Here is a 20036-nt window from a genome sequence, read left to right on the forward strand (position 1 = left end):
TTTGGCTTTGCACAGTTTTAACTTGGTAGCTGTCAGGCTTGCCACTGACAGTTTGTTTGTGTTTTAGGTTTTCCTTTGTGTGTTTAGTATTTCCTGTCCTTACGTCCTGTCAGCACTCTTATTTTGGTTCAGCTCCCTGAGTGTTGTTTCCCCTCAGATGCGGCTGATTGCCACCTGGCCAAACCTGGTGTCAATCAGCCCGTCCTATTTGTACCTGCTTTGTCTTCCAGTCAGGTCTCTACATGCTAAACATTAGCGATAATGCCAAAGCTTGAAAATGTGTCTTATTTTGGAATTGATACTGGTCTGATATCAGTAAAACCTAAAAAAATCGGATTTTTTTTTCAATGTTGTATTTGTGTTTTGGAATATTAGTCGGAAAAAATTTGCACATTTCTATTGTCAAATCAACGTCAGAACCCAACATTGATTAAATGTTGTATTTGTGTGGCAGTATATCGGTTGGTTTCCGGGTGTTGTTGATAAATGGCTTTGGCTTTGCATAGTTTTGACTTGCACTTACAGATGTAGCTGTCAGGCTTGCCACTGACAGTTTGTTTGTGTTTTAGGTTTTCCTCTGTGTGTTTAGTATTTCCTGTCCTTACTTCCTGTCAGCACTCTTACTTTGGTTCAGCTTCCTGTTTGTCTCCCTGAGTGCGTTGTTTCCCCTCGGATGCGGCTGATTGCCCCCTGGCCACACCTGGTGTAAATCAGCCCGTCCTATTTGTACCTGCTTTGTCTTCCAGTCAGGGCTGTACTTGCTAAACATTAGCGATAATGCCAAAGCTTGAAAATGTGTCTTATTTTGGAATTGATACTGGTCTGATATCAGTAAAACCTAAAAAAATCGGATTTCAATGTTGTATTTGTGTTGTGGAATATTAGTCGGAAAAAATGACCAAAATTCAATGGTCAAATCAACGTCAGAACCCAACATTGATTAAATGTTGTATTTGTGTTGTAGTATATTGGTTAGTTTCCGGGTGTTGTTGATAAATGGCTTTGGCTTTGCACAGTTTTAACTTGGTAGCTGTCAGGCTTGCCACTGACAGTTTGTTTGTGTTTTAGGTTTTCCTCTGTGTGTTTAGTATTTCCTGTCCTTAGTTCCTGTCAGCACTCTTATTTTGGTTCAGCTCCCTGAGTGCGTTGTTTCCCCTCAGATGCGGCTGATTGCCCCCTGGCTACACCTGGTGTCAATCAGCCCGTCCTATTTGTACCTGCTTTGTCTTCCAGTCAGGGTTCTACTTGCTAAACATTAGCGATAATGCCAAAGCTTGAAAATGTGTCTTATTTTGGAATTGATACTGGTCTGATATCAGTAAAACCTACAAAAATCGGATTTTATATTTCAATGTTGTATTTGTGTTGTGGAATACAACGTCAGAACCCAACATTGATTAAATGTTGTATGTGTGTTGTGGAATATTGGTTGGTTCCCGGGTGTTGTTGATAAATGGCTTTGCATAGTTTTAACTTGCACTTACAGATGTAGCTGTCAGGCTTGCCACTGACAGTTTGTTTGTGTTTTAGGTTTTCCTCTGTGTGTTTAGTATTTCCTGTCCTTAGTTCCTGTCAGCACTCTTATTTTGGTTCAGCTTCCTGTTTGTCTCCCTGAGTGCGTTGTTTCCTGTCAGCACTCTTATTTTGGTTCAGCTTCCTGTTTGTCTCCCTGAGTGCGTTGTTTCCCCTCTGATGCGGCTGATTGCCACCTGGCCACACCTGGTGTCAATCAGCCCGTCCTATTTGTACCTGCTTTGTCTTCCAGTCAGGGCTCTACTTGATAAACATTAGCGATAATGCCAAAGCTTGAAAATGTGTCTTATTTTGGAATTGATACTGGTCTGATATCAGTAAAACCTAAAAAAAAACGGATTTTTTTTTCAATGTTGTATTTGTGTTTTGGAATATTAGTCGGAAAAAATGACCACATTTCTATTGTCAAATCAACGTCAGAACCCAACATTGATTAAATGTTGTATTTGTGTGGCAGTATATCGGTTGGTTTCCGGGTGTTGTTGATAAATGGCTTTGGCTTTGCACAGTTTTAACTTGCACTTACAGATGTAGCTGTCAGGCTTGCCACTGACAGTTTGTTTGTGTTTTAGGTTTCCCTCTGTGTGTTTCGTATTTCCTGTCCTTACTTCTTGTCAGCACTCTTATTTTGGTTCAGCTTCCTGTTTGTCTCCCTGAGTGCGTTGTTTCCCCTCTGATGCGGCTGATTGCCACCTGGCCACACCTGGTGTCAATCAGCCCGTCCTATTTGTACCTGCTTTGTCTTCCAGTCAGGGCTGTACTTGCTAAACATTAGCGATAATGCCAAAGCTTGAAAATGTCTTATTTTGGAATTGATACTGGTCTGATATCAGTAAAACCTAAAAAAAAAATCGGATTTTATATTTCAATGTTGTATTTGTGTTGTGGAATACAACGTCAGAACCCAACATTGATTAAATGTTGTATTTGTGTTGTAGTATATTGGTTAGTTTCCGGGTGTTGTTGATAAATGGCTTTGGCTTTGCATAGTTTTAACTTGCACTCACAGATGTAGCTGTCAGGCTTGCCACTGACAGTTTGTTTGTGTTTTAGGTTTTCCTCTGTGTGTTTAGTATTTCCTGTCCTTAGTTCCTGTCAGCACTCTTATTTTGGTTCAGCTCCCTGAGTGCGTTGTTTCCCCTCAGTTGCGGATGATTGCCACCTAGCCACACCTGGTGTCAATCAGCCCGTCCTATTTGTACCTGCTTTGTCTTCCAGTCAGTGCTGGATTATTGTATTTCATGTCGCACTTGTCATTGCTACCTGTCGTGTCGTATCTTGTCGTGTCAATGCAGCGTTGCGGTAAGCTACGTTTGATAGCGGTTTTTACCTTACTGTCTTTCGTTCCCTGCTTCCAGTTTGTTTGTACAAGTACGACTTCTGTTTTCCATGCTGAAGTTCCTTTTTGTTTTCTAGCTCCCATGCTAGCTCTCTTAGTTTGTTATACGCCCACGTGCGTGCTTTTTGTTTGTAGCCTTTGTTTGGTTGTATTCTATTATTTTAATTACATCATGTTTCCTTACTCAATGCATGCTTCCTTCTCTGCATCTTGGGGTTCGTCACGAACTAACTGTGACAGTAGTTTGTTATCCACCCACGTGCGTGATTTTTGTTTGTAGCCTTTGTTCGGTTTTATTCTATTATTTTAATGAAATCATGTTTCCTTACTCAATGCCTGCTTCCTTCTCTGCATCTTGGGGTTCGTCACGAACTAACTGTGACAGTAGTTTGTTATCCGCCCACGTGCGTGCTTTTTGTTTGTAGCCTTTGTTTGGTTTTATTCTATTATTTTAATGAAATCATGTTTCCTTACTCAATGCCTGCTTCCTTCTCTGCATCTTGGGGTTCGTCACGAACTAACTGTGACAGTAGTTTGTTATCCGCCCACGTGCGTGCTTTTTGTTTGTACCCTTTGCTTGGTTTTAGTCTATTATTTTAATGAAATCATGTTTCCTTACTCAATGCCTGCCTCCTTCTCTGCATCTTGGGGTCCGTCACCAACTAACTGTGACGGTAGCGACCAACTGCCGTTACTGACAGTGGTTTTCTGAAGTGTTCCTGAGCCCATGTGGTGATGTCCTTTGCATGGAAGCTGCTTTTATTGCAAATCATGGCACCCACCTGTTCCCAATTACCGTATTTCCTTATCCACATGCCTCGTTTTGCCGCCAGGTCAAACTCCTTTTTTGCAAAATAATTAGCGCATGCCTAGAATTACTGCCGGGTCAAACTTGTTTAGCAAAATAATTAGCGCACGCCTCGGTTTACCGCCGGTTCATACTCGTCACGTCAGGAGTGTGTAACACGGGCGGGAAATAAGATGTATTTCCTGTCATGGCATCCCCTCATATTACCTGCGCCGTTTCCACGTTTAATCTCGCGAGTTTAACACAGCTGCAGCCTATCATGCTCTATATAATCCAGCGTTCCAAGATGCATATCGTAAAAACAACCGTCCAACATTTTACAACTAACTGTAAACTTAGAGGTGCCGACTATCAGGGCCGAGTTGCGATGAGAGAGTGTGTGGATGTTGAGATATTAAGCCGAGTTGGTAAGTGAATTTGTTTGCTAATAGTAGCTACTAGCCGTACCCATGTATTTTCAATGGGCGGCTAGCATCGGGTTTTAATCCCGTTTCCTCTCATGTTTCTGATCCGTTTATTTATGCCGAGTCTTTATTTTGGGTACTTACATAAGGTGACTGAGTGTTGTGGCGTTTTAAGGCCATCTGCACTTTGGATGCTTTATATTAATTGTTCTGAAGGTTTGCATATTTAGGTTCCGCAGGCCCATTGCAAAGGACTCCACAGGACCCTATTGAAACTGCTGTGTTTTATTATTATTCCGCACCTACGCGCTGTAATTTGACCCCCTTAACATGCTTCAAAACTCACCAAATTTGACACACACGTCGGTATAGCAAACCTTCCCAACATATTAAGCAACCAATCCCCCAAAATGAAAATTGCGCTCTAGCGCCCCCTAGGAAAAAATTACAGACAAAACTGCATGTAACTTCTGTTAGGAATGTCATAGCGACATGAAACAAAAACTCCTATGTAGGTCTGACTTAGACCCAATTTTCATACACTCACTTCTTTCAGCAAAAATCTACAGGAAGTTGGCAAAAACCCCTTCAAAATAAAATGTTCGCAAAAAATGCCATTTTTGCCTCTTTGCGCTGTAATTTGACCCCTTTAAAATGCTTCAAAAGTCACCAAACTTGGCGCACACATAAGGACGGGCGAATATTGCCATCTAATGAAAAAAACCAAACCCCAAAACTCAAAATAGCGCTCTAGCGCTATTTTTGAATAAAACACTGAAAAAACTGCTCCTAGGAAGAAAACACAGACAAAATTGCTTGTAACGTCCGGTAAGAATGTCGGAGGGACATGAAACAAGAACCTCTATGTAGGTCTCGCTTAGACCTACATTTCATAGATTGACAACCCCCAACAAAAATCAACAGGAAGTTTGCAATCCCCCCCTTCAAAACAAAAGTTTTGTAAAAACCGGTCACCTTTCTTCAAACATTATCTCCTCTGAATGCGTTTGTTGTTTTGGCTTCAAACTCGCACAGGAGAGAGATTGAACCCTTCTGATTAAAAGTATAGAACAGAGATTTGATAAGTTCTCAGGTTTTGATTTTACGCGCCTTCAAAGAACCCCTGTGCAAAGTCTCCTAAAAAATGTCATTTTTGCCTCTTTGAGCTGTTATTTGACCCCCTTAAAATGCTTCTAAACTCACCAAACTTGACACACACATCAGGTCTGGCAAAAATTGCGATCTGATGAAAAAACCTAACCTCAAAACTCAAAATAGCGCTCTACCGCCCCCTAGGAATACAACACGGACAAACTGCTCCTAGGAAGAAAACACAGACAAAACTGCTTGTAACGTCCGGTAGGAATGTCAGAGAGACATGAAACAAAAAACACTATGTAGGTCTCACTTAGACCTATATTTTAATAATTAACATACTTTAGCAAAAATCAACAGGAAGTTTGATATTTTCACTTCAATACAACAACTGCATTACTTTCACAATGCATTAGATCTCAAAATAGTGGCTCCAAGGCGTCTTCTAACATTTATCCGGCCGTGGGTCTCGGGGGCAGCAGCCAAAGGCGGACCCGACCAACGCTGCTTGCAGCTTTAATTATGTAATTATTCCTTTAGTTCTACAAATAGGATATAGGTTCTGTTAAGGGTTTAAATATTATTATTTATTTCTATTTCATATGTGTCGTTTGGAAATAGAAGTTGTTTTTTTTAAATAGTAATAAACATTTTAGTGTTTACAGTAATGTTTACATTTTGTACAACATTGAAACAAGGTTAAATCAACGTTGGGTTCTGACGTGGTTTTGACCGTTGAATGGTGGTCGTTTCCCAAGCAACAACGTGTATCCAGCGTCAGACATCAACGTTGCATCAATGTCTAGTGTTACTAATCAAATCTAGAAGACACATGAAGAAAAATTGGAGTTGACCTTCCAATTTTTTATTTTTTTTTGTCTTTATTCACTCTTCCGGCACCAAATGGCGGCATAGCTCGGTTGGTAGAGTGGCCGTGCCAGCAACTTGAGGGTTGCAGGTTCGATTCCCGCTTGTGCCATCCTAGTCACTGCCGTTGTGTCCTTGGGCAAGACACTTTACCCACCTGCTCCCAGTGCCACCCACACTGCTTTAAATGTAACTTAGATATTGGGTTTCACTATGTAATGCGCTTTGAGTCACTTGAGAAAAGCGCTATATAAATATAATTCACTTCATTTCACTTCAAACTCACCCGAGTACGCTTTATGTGGACTTTTCCTGGAAGACCGGGTCTCACCTGCTGGCCCCCGCCTGGTCGGGGGGGCCCAGTGGAGGCCAGCCGGGGCCAAAACGGACGCGCCTTGCACACGGGCGAATTCCCAGCTGCGCCCGCGCAGATAGTTGCTATGGCGACCATCGGTCTCCCTCTGCAGCTCAGGAATCTGAGGGTGGGCTGTGTGTGTGTGGGGGGGGGTGATCATGAGGGAGACGGAGGTGTCAGATTGCTGAGAAGTTGCGATGTACTTGTGCATTATATTTTTTTATTTGGGGCGGCATAGCTCGGTTGGTAGAGCGGCTGTGTCAGCAACTTGAGGGTTGCAGGTTCGATTCCCGCTTCCGCCATCCTAGTCACTGCTGTTGTGTCCTTGGGCAAGACACTTTACCCACCTGCTCCCAGTGCCACCCACACTGGTTTAAATGTAACTTAGATATTGGGTTTCACTATGTAGAGCGCTTTGAGTCACTAGAGAAAAGCGCTATATAAATATAATTCACTTCACATGTACTTGAAGTATCCTGCAGAAGAAGAGGCAGGGGTCAGCAACCTTTTTGAAAGCAAGAGCTACTTCTTGGGTACTGATTAATGCGAAGGGCTACCAGTTTGATACACACTTAAATTGCCAGAAATAGACAATTTGCTCAATTTACCTTTAATAAATAAATATATATATATATATATATATATATATATATATATATATATATATATATATATTAAAAAATGGGTATTTCTGTCTGTCATTCCGTCGTATATTTTTTTTCCTTTTACGGAAGGTTTTTTGTAGAGAAGAAATGATGAAAAAAACACTTAAAGTGGAGAAAACATGAAAAAAATTAAATTTTTAAACAGTTTATCTTCAATTTCGACTCTTTAAAATTCGAAATTCAACCGACAAAAAGAACAGAAAAACTAGCTAATTTGAATCTTTTTGAAGAAAATTTAAAAATTATTTATGGAACATCATTAGTCATTTTTCCTGATTAAGATGAATTTTAGAATTTTGATGACATGTTTTAAATAGGTTAAAATCCAATCTGCACTTTGTTAGAATATATAACAAATTGGACCAAGCTATATTTCTAACAAAGACAAATCATTGTTTCTTCGAGATTTTCCAGAACAAAAATTAAAAAAAAAAAAAAAAAAAAACTGAAATAAGATTTAAATTTGATTCTACAGATTTTCTATATTTGCCAGAATATTTTTTTTGAATTTTAATCATAAGTTTGAAGAAATATTTCACAAATATTCTTCGTCGAAAAAACTGAAGCTAATCTGAAGAATTAAATTAAAATGTATTTATTATTCTTTGCAATAAAAGATAAAAAATATATTTGAACATTGGTTTAAATTGTCAGGAAAGAAGAGGAAGGAATTTAAAAGCTAAAAAGGTATATGTGTTTAAAAATCTTAAAATCATTTTTAAGGTTGTATTTTTTTCTCTAAAATTGTCTTTCTGAAAGTAAAAAAATAAATGAATTCATTTAAACAAGTGAAGAGCAAGTCTTTCAAATATTTTCTTGGATTTTCAAATTCTATTTGAGTTTTGTCTCTCTTAGAATTAAAAATGTCCAGCAAAGTGAGACCAGCTTGCTAGTAAATAAATAAAATGTTAAAAATAGCGGCAGCTCACTGGTAAGTGCTGCTATTTGAGCTATTTTTACGGGCGACCTGGTGTTGGTGACCCCTGGTTCAAAATATAACATAAAAATAAAAAATACATAAAATGTTTCCAGCTGATATAATTAGCATGCAAACCTTTTTGCTAATTGTCCAGCCGCTACACATTAGCATGCTAGCACGCTAACCTCTGCTGTCAGCTTTACAGTTGACACACGCTAGCTCGCTAACCTTTTTGCTAACTTTGCAGGCGACACACACTTTAAAGAACCTTGCTTGAGATAAACAACAATGATTGTTCAGCCTTGGCGGAGGTTTTTGTTGAACTTTTTTCTCGTCCATAGAAAAAAACTGAGAAAAAGGTGTGCGCCATCGGCTAATGTTTATCTTCACGCTAGCTCACTTTCCGGGGGCGATAAGCTATCAAGATGGACAGGCTGTGTGAGGAAGACGTCTCGCGCAATCACATGATCCTATCACATGATCCTATCACAGCATGGAGGCGTTGTTGTTGTTGTGGTGTTGTTGTGCGGTAGATGCAACAACACATGGTAACATTTGTGCAAATTTTACATCCGATACACATTAGGATGCTAGTATGCTAACGTTTTTGCTAATTTTATAGCCGATGCACATTAGCATTCTAACCTGTTTGCTAATTTTACAGCCAATACATATTGACCTGCTAGCATGCTGGCCTTTATGCTAATTTTGCAGCCGATGCACATTAGCATGTTAAAATGCTAACCTTTTTGTCAATTTTACAGCCGATACACATTAGCATGCTAAATATTTTGCGAATTTCACAGCCGATGCACATTAGACTGCCAGCATGTTAACCTGTTTGCTAATTTTACATCCGATACACATTAGTCTGCTAGCATACGAGCCTTTATGCTAATGTTGCAGCCGATATACGTTAGCATGTTAAAATGCTAACTTTTTTGTCAATTTTACAGCCGATACACATCAGCCTGCTAGCATGCGAGCCTTTATGCTAATTTTTTAGCCAATGGACGTTAGCATGTTAAAATGCTAACTTTTTTGTCAATTTTACAGCCAATACACATTAGCATGCTAAATCTTTTGCTAATTTGTACAGCCAATACACACTAGCCTGCCAGCATGTTAACTTGTTTGCTAATTTTACAGCTAATGCACATTAGCATTCTAGCACCCTAGCTTTTATGCTAATGTTAAAGCCGATAGACATTAGCCTGCCAGCATGTTAACCCTTTTGCTAATTTTACAGCCAATACACATTAGCATGCTAAATCTTTTGCTAATTTGTACAGCCAATACACATTAGCCTGCCAGCATGTTAACTTGTTTGCTAATTTTACAGCTAATGCACATTAGCATTCTAGCACCCTAGCCTTTATGCTAATGTTAAAGCCGATAGACATTAGCCTGCCAGCATGTTAGCCCTTTTGCTAATTTTACAGCCAATAGACATTAGTCTTCTAGCATGCTAGCCTTTATGCTAATGTTACAGCGGATAGACATCAGCATGTTAAAATGCTAACTTTTTTGTCAATTTTACAGCCGATACATAAAAGCATGCTAAATCTTTTCCTGATTTAACAGGCGATGGATGTTAACCTGTTTGCTCATTTTACAGCCGATACACATTTGCATGCTAGCCATTATGCAAATTTTGCAGCCGATACACATTAGCATGTTAAAATGCAAACTTTTTTGTAAATTTTACAGCCGATACATAATAGCATGCTAAATTTTTTGCTAATGTTACAGCTGATACGCATTAGCATGTTAAAATGCTGACTTTTTTGTCAATTTTACAGCCGATACATAATAGCATGCTAAATTTTTTACTAATGTTACAGCTGATACGCATTAGCATGTTAAAATGTTAACTTTTTTGTCAATTTTACAGCCGATACACAATAGCATACTAAATCTTTTGCTAATTTAACAGGCGATGCATGTTAACCTGTTTGCTAATTTTACAGCCGATACACATTGGCATGCTAGCCATTATGCTAATTTTGCAGCCGATACACATTAGCATGTTAAAATGCTAACTTTTTTGTCAATTTTACAGCCGATACATAATAGCATGCTAAATTTTTTACTAATGTTACAGCTGATGCGCATTAGCATGTTAAAATGTTAACTTTTTTGTCAATTTTACAGCCGATACACAATAGCATGCTAAATCTTTCGCTAATTTAACAAGCGATGCATGTTAACCTGTTTGCTAATTTTACAGCCGATACACATTGGCATGCTAGCCATTATGCTAATTTTGCAGCCGATACACATTAGCATGTTAAAATGCTAACTTTTTTGTCAATTTTACAGCCGATACATAATAGCATGGTAAATTTGTTGCTGATTTTACAGCCCATACACATTAGCCTGCCAGCATGTTAACCTGTTTGCTAATTTTACAGCCGATACACATTAGCATTCTAGTCTTTATGCTAATTTTTCAGCCGATATGCATTAGCATGTTAAAATGTTAACCTTTCTGTCAATTTTACAGCCGATACACAATACCATGTTAAATCTTTTGCTAATTTTACAGCCGATACACATTGGCATGCTAGCCATTATGCTAATTTTGCAGCCGATATACATTATAATGTTAAAATGCTAACCTTTTTGTCAATTTTACAGCCGATACGTATTGGCATGCTAGATCTTTTGCTAATTTTACAGTCAATACACATTAGCCTGCTAGCATGCTGGTTTTATGCTAATTTTACAGCCGATACACATTAGCATGTTAAAATGCTAACCTTTTTGTCAATTTTACATACAGCCGATACACATTAGCATGCTAAATCTTTTGCTAATTTTAAAGCTGATACACATTAGCCTGCCAGCATGTTAACCTGTTTGCTAATTTTACAGCCCATACACATTGGCATGCTATCCATTATGCTAATTTTGTAGCCGATATACATTAGAATGCTAAAATGCTAACCTTTTTGTCAATTTTACATACAGCCGATACACATTAGCATGCTAAATCTTTTGCTAATTTTACAGACAAAACACACTAGCCTTCTAGCATGCTTGTTTTTATGCTAATTTTGCAGCCGATACACATTTGCATGTTAAAATGCTAACTTTTTGGTCAATTTTACAGCCGATACATAATAGCATGCTAAATGTTTTGCTAATTTTGCAGCCGATACACATTAGCATGATAAATCTTTTGCTAATTTTACACTGATACACTTTAGGATGTTAGTATGCTAACCTTTTGTGCCAAATTTTACAGCTGGAGGCGTTGTTGTTGTTGTTGTTGTTGTTGTTGTTGCGCGGTAGATGCAAAGTCTCGACATGCTGACCGACGTTATTATTTGTGTGAACGCTCCAACAATAATTCCCACCGGCCATTTACAAACCCTGACACCACATTAGCATATGCACACCGCGATATACCAGTGGATACCAATTCACTGTCCGATACCAGCCACCAAAAACAAGAAAAACCAGGAAACGGGACAACATACTTTGGTACAACCCCCACCTTCAGCAAAGACCCCAGAACCAACATCGGACACAAATTCCTGGCACTCATCGACAAGCACTTCTCTCGAAAACATGTACTCAGGAAGATATTGAACCGGAACACCAAGAAACTTAGCTCCAGCTGCACCATGAATATCAGACAAAGTATTGACTCACACAAGAAAAAGATTCCGAGCACTCACAGACAAGCAATCGCTAACTGTAAGTCCACAGATAACTGCAATTGCAGACAGAGACTTAACTTCCCACTGGATGGATACTGTTTCAAAACATCAGTTGTTTACCAAGCCAGCGTCACAACTCAAACACAGAGGCTTACTTTGGACTCACAGAAAACACCTTTAAAAGCCCTTAGAACAATCACACTGCATCGTTTAAAAGCCCTTCAAGCAGGGGTCACCAACACCAGGTCGCCCGTAAGCACCAGATGAGTCGCCCGCTGGCCTGTTCTAAAAATAGCTCAAATAGCAGCACTTACCAGTGAGCTGCCTCTATTTTTTAAATTGTATTTATTTACTAGCAAGCTGGTCGACATTTTTAATTCTAAGAGAGACAAAACTCAAATAGAATTTGAAAATCCAAGAAAATATTTTAAAGACTTGGTCTTCACTTGTTTAAATAAATTCATTTATCTTTTTACTTTGCTTCTTATAACTTTCAGAAAGACAATTTTAGAGAAAAAATACAACCTTAAAAATGATTTTAGGATTTTTAAACACATATACCTTTTTACCGTTTAAATTCCTTCCTCTTCTTTCCTGACAACTTAAATCAATGTTTAATTAAATGTATTTTTTTTATTGTAAGGAATAATACATTTTAATTGAATTCTTCATTTTAGCGTCTGTTTTTTCGATGAAGGATATTTTTTAAATATTTCTTTAAACTTATTATGATTAAAATTCAAAAAAAATATTCTGGCAAATCTAGAAAATCTGTAAAATCAAATTTAAATCCTATTTTGAATTTCTTGTAAAATTTTTGTTCTGGAAAATCTAGAAGAAATAATGATTTGTCTTTGTTAGAAATATAGCTTGGTCCAATTTGTTATATGAAGTGAAGTGAATTATATTTATATAGCGCTTTTCTCAAGTGACTCAAAGCGCTTTACATAGTGACACCCAATATCTAAGTGTGGGTGGCACTGGGAGCAGGTGGGTAAAGTGTCTTGCCCAAGGACACAACGGCAGTAACTAGGATGGCGGAAGCGGGAATCGAACCTGCAACCCTCAAGTTGCTGGCACGGCTGCTCTACCAACCGAGCAATGCTATATTCTAACAAAGTGCAGATTGGATTTTAACCTATTTAAAAGATGTCATCAAAATTCTAAAAATAATCTTAGTCAGGAAAAATTAGTTAAAATGTTCCATAAATGATTTTAAACATTTTTTTTGCAGGTCAGTCACCAGAATTTTACCGTGAAAATAAAGTCTGGTACTGTTTTTTTAATGCTCAGTAATGCATGGGGAAAAAATACCTTTAGATTTTACTGTAAAAAAACAAATAGCAGGTCAGCCGCCAGAATTTTCCTGTTAAAATAAAAGCACATGAAACTCTCATCATTCTCTTTAAAAGACGTCAGCGTGTTTCCTGCCACAAAGCGGCCATGTTTGTGGGAAAGACTGCGGTTACCCGCCCGGCTGGTCCGACCTGCCCCGCCAGAAAGTGCCGACAAAGAAAAGGGAGCGCGGAGAGGGAAGGTGTTTATTCAAGCTGGGACCGTCCCGCGCCGACGGTTGTGTCCGCGCCAACGTCCGATCGGGGTTCCAACGTCCGCTGGGCGCCGCTGCTTATTTTTTTTCTCCCTAATCCTGCCGGGGTTGCAACACAACACATAAGGAAAAGAGCAGTGAGTTCTGCAGCTTTCCTTCTCCTCGCTGGGGGCCAGGGGCCTGTGCAAACAGGCTAGTGGGGGGGGCGGGGCCTCGTGGTGCTTTGTCTGGCAGGTGAGGGGGAGGGGGCGGGGCTTGTGGTGTCAGGCCAAGCGTTGCAGCGAAAGCGGCTGGCAAAAGACGAATGAAGGCGCTGTGGACTTTCTTCAGGGCGACGTCGGGGCGCGGGGAGCCGGATGGGGTCGGGTGGCCCCCAGGTGGGCGTTTCAGGCTGCAGGGCCCAAAATAAGGTACTCACTCTCTCTCTCTCTGCCCCGCAGGGGAGCTGGGCCCCCCCCCCTCGGTGGATGAAGCCGCCAACACTTTGATGACGCGCCTGGGCTTCCTTCTGGGAGACAAAGCCAGCCAGGGGCCGGCCGGGCCCCACTACAGCATGGAGGAGCCCGAGGCCAGACAGGTAAGTCCACCTGTCCGCCCCCCCCTCCCCCTCCAGCTGGCAGCCTGAGCTTTTATTTTGAAAGACAAACAAAAGGCTGTTTTCCCCGCGGATGCAAAAGTCCCCATTTTTAAAGAAAGCTAAAGTTATTAACGCCAACTTTTTGTCAGAGTTTGTTGTTGACGAACCCCAAGATGCAGAAATGGAGGTATTTTGCAGGAAAACATGATTTAATTAAACACTAATACAAAAACAAACAAAAAGTTCAAACAAAAAGCGCGCACGAGGGCGAATAACAAACCAAAGGCGGTTTTCCCCGCAGATGCGAAAGTCCCCATTTTTAAAGAAAGCTAAAGTTATTAACGCCAACTTTTTGTCAGAGTTTGTTGTTGCCGAACCCCAAGATGCAGAAATGGAGGCATTTTGCAGGAAAACATGATTTAATTCAACACTAATACAAAAACAAACAAAAAGTTCAAACAAAAAGCACACACGTGGGCGGATAACAAACAAAAGGCTGTTTTCCCCGCAGATGCAAAAGTCCCCATTTTTAAAGAAAGCTAAAGTTAACGCCAACTTTTTGTCAGAGTTTGTTGTTTACAAACCCCAAGATGCAGAAATGGAGGGAGGCATTTTGCAGGAAAACATGATTTAATTCAACACTAATACAAAAACAAACAAAAAGTTCAAACAAAAAGCGCGCACGTGGGCAGATAACAAACAAAAGGCGGTTTTTCCCGCAGATGCAAAAGTCCCCATTTTTGAAGAAAGCTAAAGTTATTAACGCCAAATTTTTGTCAGAGTTTTTTGTTGACGAACCCCAAGATGCAGAAATGGAGGCATTTTGCAGGAAAACATGATTTAATTCAACACTAATACAAAAACAAACAAAAAGTTCAAACAAAAAGCACGCACGTGGGCGGATAACAAACAAAAGGCGGTTTTCCCCGCAGATGCAAAAGTCCCCATTTTTAAAGAAAGCTAAAGTTATTAACGCCAACTTTTTGTCAGAGTTTGTTGTTGACGAACCCCAAGATGCAGAAATGGAGGCATTTTGCAGGAAAACATGATTTAATTCAACATTAATACAAAAACAAACAAAAAGTTCAAACAAAAAGCGCGCACGTGGGCGGATAACAAACAAAAGGCGGTTTTCCCCGCAGATGCAAAAGTCCCCATTTTTAAAGAAAGCTAAAGTTAACGCCAACTTTTTGTCAGAGTTTGTTGTTTACAAACCCCAAGATGCAGAAATGGAGGCATTTTGCAGGAAAACATGATTTAATTCAACACTAATACAAAAACAAACAAAAAGTTCGAACAAAAAGCACGCACGTGGGCGGATAACAAACAAAAGGCGGTTTTCCCCGCAGATGCAAAAGTCCGCATTTTTAAAGAAAGCTAAAGTTATTAACGCCAACTTTTTGTCAGAGTTTGTTGTTGACGAACCCCAAGATGCAGAAATGGAGGCATTTTGCAGGAAAACATGATTTAATTCAACACTAATACAAAAACAAAAAGTTCAAAAAAAAAGCGCGCATGTGGGCGGATAACAAACAAAAGGCGGTTTTCTCAGCAGATGCAAAAGTCCCCATTTTTAAAGAAAGCTAAAGTTATTAACACCAAATTTTTGTCAGAGTTTGTTGTTGACGAACCCCAAGATGCAGAAATGGAGGCATTTTGCAGGAAAACATGATTTAATTCAACACTAATACAAAAACAAACAAAAAGTTCAAACAAAAAGCACGCACGTGGGCGGATAACAAACAAAAGGCGGTTTTCCCCGCAGATGCAAAAGTCCCCATTTTTAAAGAAAGCTAAAGTTATTAACGCCAACTTTTTGTCAGAGTTTGTTGTTGACGAACCCCAAGATGCAGAAATGGAGGCATTTTGCAGGAAAACATGATTTAATTCAACACTAATACAAAAACAAACAAAAAGTTCAAACGAAAAGCGCGCACGTGGGTGGATAACAAACAAAAGGCGGTTTTCCCCGCAGATGCAAAAGTCCCCATTTTTAAAGAAAGCTAAAGTTATTAACGCCAAATTTTTGTCAGAGTTTGTTGTTGATGAACCCCAAGATGCAGAAATGGAGGCATTTTGCAGGAAAACATGATTTAATTCAACACTAATACAAAAACAAAAAGTTAAAAAAAAAAGCGCGCATGTGGGCGGATAACAAACAAAAGGCGGTTTTCCCAGCAGATGCAAAAGTCCCCATTTTTAAAGAAAGCTAAAGTTATTAACACCAAATTTTTGTCAGAGTTTGTTGTTGATGAACCCCAAGATGCAGAAATGGAGGCATTTTGCAGGAAAACATGATTTAATTCAACACTAATACAAAAAACAAACAAAAAGCACGCACGTGGGCGGATAACAAACAAAAGGGCCTAGCGTTGAAGCTAACAGGTATCTAGCAGGAAACAGAAGTCGCACTTGTAAAATGAAAGAACAAACTGGGAACAGGGAACAAAAAAACAGTAAACTACAAACATCAACCGAAAATAGCTTACCGCTACGCTGCAAAGACACGACAAGGTACGACACGACAGGAGCGATAACACATCACAAGAGCGACAAGAAGTGATATCGACAAATCAACAATCCAGCACTGACTGGAGGAACAATGCAGGTAAAAATAGGAATCGGGCTGATTGACACCAGGTGTGGCCAGGTGCCAATCAGCCGCAGCTGAGGTGAAACAGCGCTCCGGGAGAAAGACAGGAAACAGACAAAATAAGAGCGCTGACAGGAACTAAAGACAAGGAACTAAAGACTTTTGTCCGCTTGCATCGGCACAATTTGGTGTGAAAGTATTCAAGTCGCAAGGTAAAAACAGAATTGGCGTTTAAAAAAGTGCTGGAGTTACAAATATCATCGTTGGAGGGGGAAAAAAAAAAGTGAATATTTTTTGCAGTTCAAAAAGTGCAGCTCAGTCGACACATTTGACTGCACAAACAAAGGTGGCGCCTTCCTTACGTTTACAGTAAAGCCCTGTAAGAAAACAACACAAATGTGTGGTCCTCTCCAATGTTTCTCGTTGTCATCCCACTGGCTTGTGAGTTTTTCCTTGCCCTGATGTGGGATCTGAACCGAGGATGTGCACGCGTGTCGTTTAAGTTTAAGGTTAGGTGCATGCGTATCGTTAGCATATTAGCAAATGCTAATGACGCTAGCTTGATTACATTATGACGGCACGCACAAATATGTACAGAAGCCCTCCTACGGACATCACACATGGGACGCTTTAGTAAGCACAAATTGTTTTAGTTGTATTGTAAAACTTACAAACGTCGCTTGGTGTGATGAGTGAATAATCCATACGAGTAGAATATATATATATATATATATATATATATATATATATATATATATATATATATATATATATATATATATATATATATATATATATATATATACAGTATCATGGTGACAGTGCTCCTCCGTGTCGCCGCCAGGGTCACAACCAGAACCAGAGGATCAGCCCATGCTCCACCTTGACCAGCAGCACCGCCTCCCCCCCCGCCGGCAGCCCCTGCTCCACCCTGCCCCCCGCCATGCCGGGCCAGGCCGTCAGCAGCCCCACCTCCACGCTGGAGAGTCGGGACAGCGGCATCATTGGTGAGTCGGTCCCTTCGCGCCGCGCCGCAGATATTTAACAGTCTTTATTTTGCGATGAGGCCCCCGAAATACTTGGAACGTCTCATTGCATGATGAGATATTACTGTGCATGTGTGTGTATATATTTATGTGTATACACTGTGTATATATATATATATATATATATATATATGTATATATATATATATATATATATATATATATATATATATATATATACATATATATATATACATATATATATATATATATATATATACACATATATATATATACATATATATATACATATATATACCTGTGCATATATATATATTTAATGTGTATATATACTGTATGTGTGTGTATGCATTTATCTATATATATATATATATATATATATATATATATATATATATATATATATATATATATACGTGTGTATGGAAATATTATGTATATATATACGTATATATATATATATATATATATATATACACACACATAATTTTTCCATACTATATATACACGGATAAAGTATATATTGGATATATATATATATATATATATATATATATATATATAAATGTGTGTGTGTGTATATTTATATGTATATACTGTATGTGTATTTATATACATGTGTGTATATATATACACACACATACCTGTGCATATATATATTTAATGTGTATATATATAGATGTGTGTGTATGTGTGTGTGTGTGTAAATGTGTATATATACTGTGTGAGAGTGTGTGTGCATTCATCCGTGTGTATATACGTGTGTTTATGTATATATATATATATATGTATATATATATGTATATATATATATATGTATATACATACATACATATATGTATATACATATATATATATATATATATATATATTTATATACATGTGTGTATATATACACACACACATACCTGTGCATATATATATATATATTTAATGTGTATGTGTATAGATGTGTGTGTGTGTGTGTGTGTAAATGTGTATATATACTGTGTGAGTGTGTGTGTGCATTTATCCGTGTGTATATACGTGTGTTTGGAAATATGTGTATTTATATAAAAAAGATATGTATGTATATATTTATGTGTATATACTGTATGTGTATATGTATATATATACATGTGTGTATGTATTTATATGTATATATGTATGTATATATTTGTGTGTATGTATTTATACGTGTACATATGTGTGTATGTATTTGTGTATACATCGAGGTGTAGTTTAAATATGTGTATATATGTGTATGTATGTATGTGTGTGTATGTTTTTCCTACGAATATAAATGTTTGTGTATAATCGTGTATATGTGTGTATGTGTATATATGTGTGTTTTTATATACAAACGTGCATGTATGTGTGTGTGTGTGTATACAATGTGTTTGTTTATACAAATGTGTGTAAAAATGTGTGTGTGTGTGTGTTTGTTTGTATATATAATTGTGTATGTATGTGTTTGTGTATATATGTGTGTGTTTGTATATACAAATGTGTATATATTTGTGTGTGTATGAATGTGTTTTTGTATATACAAATGGCCACGCCCCCGCTCACCGACGTGATGCCCGCACGTGCGCCCGCCCTGGTTACCTGGCAACGGGCAACACCTGCAGCCTGAGGTGGCGGGCGCACTCGGAAGAACAGGAAATGAGTGGCGAAGGCGTGAAATGCGATGCCGATGAGGCGGGCACTCTGGTCCCCTGTGTGTGTGTCAGCGTGTCAAGCACAGTGCTAAGAACCTTTCTCCTCCCCGCAGCCACACTGACCAGCTACTCTGAGAACGTGGAGCGCGGCGGTGGTGGCGGTGGCAGCGGTGGTGGTGGCGGTGGTGGCAAACACGGCAACCTGAAGCTGTGTCATAAATCAGGCATGGACTCCTTCTTGTACCGCCTGGATGAGAACATGACGGCCTCCACCTGCAGCCTCAACAAAATACCACAGCGCAGCCTGGAGAGCATGTCCTCTAACTCCGCCCACTCCATCCCGCTCTACCTCATGCCCCGCCCCAACTCTGTGGCCGGTGAGTCCTGCCTACCTTACCTGCCTAACTTACCTGCCTACCTTACCTGCCTACTTTACCTGCCTACCTTACCTGCCTAACTTACCTGCCTACCTTACCTGCCTTCTTACCCTACCTGCCTTCTTACCCTACCTGCCTACCTTACCTGCCTACCTTACCTGCCTACCTTACCTGCCTTCTTACCCTACCTGCCTACCTTACCTGCCTACCTTACCTACCTACCTTACATGCCTACCTTACCTTCCTACCTTACCTGCCTACCTTACCTGCCTACCTTACTTACCTACCTACCTTACCTGCCTTTTTACCTTACCTGCCTTCTTACCCTACCTGCCTACCTTACCTGCCTACCTTACCTGCCTACCTTACCTGCCTTCTTACCCTACCTGCCTACCTTACCTGCCTACCTTACCTGCCTACCTTACCTGCCTTCTCACCCTACCTGCCTACCTTACCTGCCTACCTTACCTACCTACCTTACATGCCTACCTTACCTTCCTACTTTACCTGCCTACCTTACCTGCCTACCTTACCTGCCTACCTTACCTGCCTTCTTACCCTACCTGCCTACCTTACCTGCCTACCTTACCTGCATTCTTACCCTACCTGCTTACCTTACCTGCCTACCTTACCTGCCTAC

The 20036-nt window shown here is 39.5% G+C and overlaps 1 protein-coding gene across 3 annotated transcripts in view; it reads left to right on the forward strand.

Moving 5' to 3' along the window:
- Positions 1–20036, forward strand: part of tanc2b (tetratricopeptide repeat, ankyrin repeat and coiled-coil containing 2b) — a 236905-nt gene that overhangs the window by 153493 nt on the left and 63376 nt on the right. For all 3 annotated transcript variants that reach the window (XM_061907641.1, XM_061907643.1, XM_061907644.1), the window contains exons 6-8: positions 13643–13779; positions 17217–17379; positions 19133–19396. In XM_061907641.1, the coding sequence (XP_061763625.1) occupies positions 13643–13779; positions 17217–17379; positions 19133–19396 (564 nt within the window). The remainder of the gene's footprint in view (positions 1–13642; positions 13780–17216; positions 17380–19132; positions 19397–20036) is intronic.

The sequence above is a fragment of the Nerophis ophidion genome, linkage group LG08 (assembly GCF_033978795.1).
Source record: "Nerophis ophidion isolate RoL-2023_Sa linkage group LG08, RoL_Noph_v1.0, whole genome shotgun sequence".
NCBI classification, from domain to species: Eukaryota; Metazoa; Chordata; class Actinopteri; order Syngnathiformes; family Syngnathidae; genus Nerophis; species Nerophis ophidion.